Here is a 3,637-nt window from a genome sequence, read left to right on the forward strand (position 1 = left end):
GGTCCTACATCTTTTTTGAAATTGAAAACTGTTAACGGCACAATTCAACCTACTTATCAGACAGCGTGTAAGGCTCTAGGCTTACTGGAATACGAAAGGCACTGGGATACAACTATGGAAGAAGCTGTGCTTTGTGGTTCCCCATTTAAATTACGGGAACTTTTTGCAATTATGTTGATATTTTGTCAATTGTCAGATGCTATAAGTCTTTGGGAAAAATATAAGGACAGTCTTTCAGAAGATATAAGACATCGAGTGGAGTTGGATATACAACCCGAGAATGTGAATTCAATTATTAATGAAGTATACAATAAATGCTTAGTTACTATTGAAGATACAGTTCTATCTCTGGGAGGTACATTTTTGCAACATTATGGTTTACCTCAACCATCAAGATGTGAAGCAGTCTTACAAAATAAAGATTACCTTCGAGAGATCAATTATGATTCAAATATTTTGGCACAGTATATAAATTTTAATGAAAATTTACTAAATAATGAACAGTCCTATGTTTATAACAAAATATTAGAGGGTATTGAAAAGAACACTGGCAAAACATTTTTCTTAGACGCACCTGGAGGTACTGGTAAAACATTTGTCATAAATATTTTATTGGCCAGAGTACGAAAAGATCATGGAATAGCTTTGGCTGTAGCTTCTTCAGGCATCGCTGCTACATTGCTAGAAGGAGGTAAAACAGCTCATTCTGTATTTAAATTACCATTAAACCTAACGAGAGTAGAGACACCTATGTGTAATATTTCCAAACAGAGTAATATAGCACAAGTTCTAAAAGACTGTAAGTTAATAGTTTGGGATGAATGCACAATGGCCCACAAAGGTGGCTTTGAAGCCCTCAATAGAACATTAAAAGATATAAGAGGATATAATAGTTTGATGGGTGGAGTCACTGTGCTGCTAGCAGGAGATTTTCGGCAAACATTACCCGTTATACCTAGGGGTACAAGGGCTGATGAAGTTAAGTCATGTCTAAAAGCTTCGTATTTGTGGCCACATATCCAGAAAGTTGCACTTAATAAAAATATGAGGGTACATGTGAAAGGTGACACATCTGCTGGGATTTTCGCTGAGATGTTACTTAAAATAGGAGACGGAAATTTCCCTTCATTGGAAGGTGAGATCACTATTCCCTCAAATTTGTGTACAGTTGTTAGCTCTTTATCAGAACTAACTTCCAGAATTTACCCAGATATAATAAATATCAAGATGAAACCCATCGAATGGTTGTGCGAGAGAGCCATATTAACTCCAAAGAACGACAAGGCAGCCGAAATCAATGAAATTCTACTAAAGGCATTTAATGAAAAAGCTGTTGAATATAAATCTTTTGATTCTGTGATCCAATCGGATGATGCTGTCCATTACCCCTTAGAATTTCTTAATACTCTGAATCCTTCTGGTCTTCCATCACATAAACTTATCCTTAAAATTGGAGCACCTATAATGTTACTAAGAAATCTTAACCCACCTAAATTGTGTAATGGAACTAGATTGCAAGTTAAAGCTCTGCACAAAAATGTAATAGAAGCTATAGTTATCACTGGGTGTGCTAGAGGAGATATAGTTTTGATCCCGAGAATAACGTTAATACCAACTGATTATCCCTTTGAGTTTAAAAGAATACAATTCCCAATCAAAGTTTGCTTTGCTATGACTATTAATAAGTCTCAAGGACAATCGTTAAGCATGGCAGGGATTGACTTAAGAGAAGAATGTTTTTCACATGGACAGTTCTATGTCGCATGTTCTAGAGTTAGCTCTGCCAGTAGTTTGGTTATTTTAGCCCTAAAAGGCAGTACCAAAAATACTGTTTATAAAGAGGTATTGAGATGAACACAAAAATTTCATGAACCGTATTAGAAATACATAACTGCTTTCCAAATGACATCTTTTGGAGCGAAACAAATTATCGAAGATGGATTTATGCCCATATTCAAAGTGAAAGGTCAGGTGTATCATTTAATTGGTAGTTTGCAAGCTTTACCTCAACAAAAACCTCAATTTCTACAGATTTATTTCGTTGGAGATGATGAGAGAGAAACACGCTTAAGATGTAGCCACTTCGCTGATGTAAAGCAAAGCCTGGTAAAACAATTACAAGCAATGTTGCACCATAATAACCCATAAATAAAGGACTTGAAAACTACACTCGAAAGAGTACCTCAAAATAGTAAAAACTTTGAAATTATAATACACGCTGATAGAAAACCTGGTAATGCTCACAGAGGACGTTGTAATGCACCAACAACAAGTGAAGTATCATTGGTCATAGTTGGACAACAGTTCGAAAAACGAGATATTGTGTTACAAAGTCAATAGTCATGATAATAAATTGCAACGGATTAGTGAATTGCACCGTTCATACGATACACTCCAGTACCCGTTACTTTTCTGTCATGGGGAGGATGGTTATTCCATTAATATCTCTCAGATTGATCCAAAAACTAATTACCACTTCAGAAAACAGTTTCTGCATCGAAATTTTATTCTTACCACATCATGATTAGACAAACGGAAATCAACCATTTACTGTACTTTAGATCACATTTTAATCAATATTTAGTTGATATGTACGCTAAAATTGAAACAGAGGGCTTAAATTTTATTAAAAACAATAAAATGCAACTCAGAGCTGATAATTACATACATCTCAGAGATGCTATTGGGAGACAAGATACCAATCTTACCATCTTGGTCAGATGGTAGTTCTTCCGTCATCTTTTACTGGCTCACCACGGTATATGCATGAAAAAACTCAGGACGCCATGACATACGTTCGTCATTACGGTCGTCCTGATTTATTCATAACTTTTACATGTAATCCTCGATGGAAAGAAGTTTCAAATGCATTACTATCTGAACAAAAGTCTACGATCGTCATGATATTATAGCTAGGATATTTCATTTAAAAGTTAAGACGTTAATGAAATTGTTAACAAAAGGGAATTTTTTGGGGAAGTGCAATGTTTTATGTATTCGGTCGAATGCAAAAACGTGGTTTACCACGCATACATATTTTTGTTATGGCTAAAACAGCGCATTTCTCCAGATAAATTAGATTATATCATTAGTGCGGAAATACCTGATCCTGAAAAAGATTCTCTCCTTTACGGTATTATCAAAGCCAATATGATCCATGGGCCTTGCGGTAATTCAAACAATAGATCACTCTGTATGGAGTCAGGTAGCTGTAGCAAGAAGTATCCTAGACCTTTCATTCAAGACACACAGACAGGAGACGACGGGTATCCAAAGTATAGGCGAAAAGCTCCAGAAAATGGTTTATTTTACTGTTGAAATAAATGGTAAGACACTTGATAATCGTTGGGTAGTACCATATAACTCAGTGCTTTCACGTACATTTGGTGCTCATATTAATGTAGAGTACTGTAACTCTGTAAAATCTATAAAATACATTTGTAAATATATTACAAAAGGAAGTGATCAAGCAGCATTTGGTTTTGAAAATGATAATGATGAAGTCAAGCTTTATGAAAGTGATCGATATATCAGCAGCTCTGAGGCTGTATGGAGAATTCTGGCTTTTCCTATCCACGAGAGATTTCCAACAGTCTTCCATCTTTCCGTGCATTTAGAAAATAGCCAGCGTGTTTAT

The 3,637-nt window shown here is 35.5% G+C and overlaps 1 protein-coding gene across 1 annotated transcript; it reads left to right on the forward strand.

Annotated features, from left to right (window-relative positions):
* The first annotated feature begins 57 nt into the window (after nt 1-57).
* LOC103311454 (ATP-dependent DNA helicase PIF1-like) lies at nt 58-1,854 on the forward strand. Its single transcript, XM_029489897.1, has one exon. It carries the CDS (start codon nt 115-117, stop codon nt 1,852-1,854), a length of 1,740 nt encoding a protein of 579 aa, XP_029345757.1. The 5' UTR covers nt 58-114.
* The last annotated feature ends 1,783 nt before the right edge of the window (nt 1,855-3,637 follow it).

This window comes from Acyrthosiphon pisum, chromosome A2, assembly GCF_005508785.2.
Source record: "Acyrthosiphon pisum isolate AL4f chromosome A2, pea_aphid_22Mar2018_4r6ur, whole genome shotgun sequence".
Taxonomy (NCBI): Eukaryota; Metazoa; Arthropoda; class Insecta; order Hemiptera; family Aphididae; genus Acyrthosiphon; species Acyrthosiphon pisum.

Bases quoted from the DNA above. Each gene is read 5' to 3' on its own strand.
- LOC103311454 (XM_029489897.1), top strand. From the start codon at position 115: ATGGAAGAAGCTGTGCTTTGTGGTTCCCCATTTAAATTACGGGAACTT.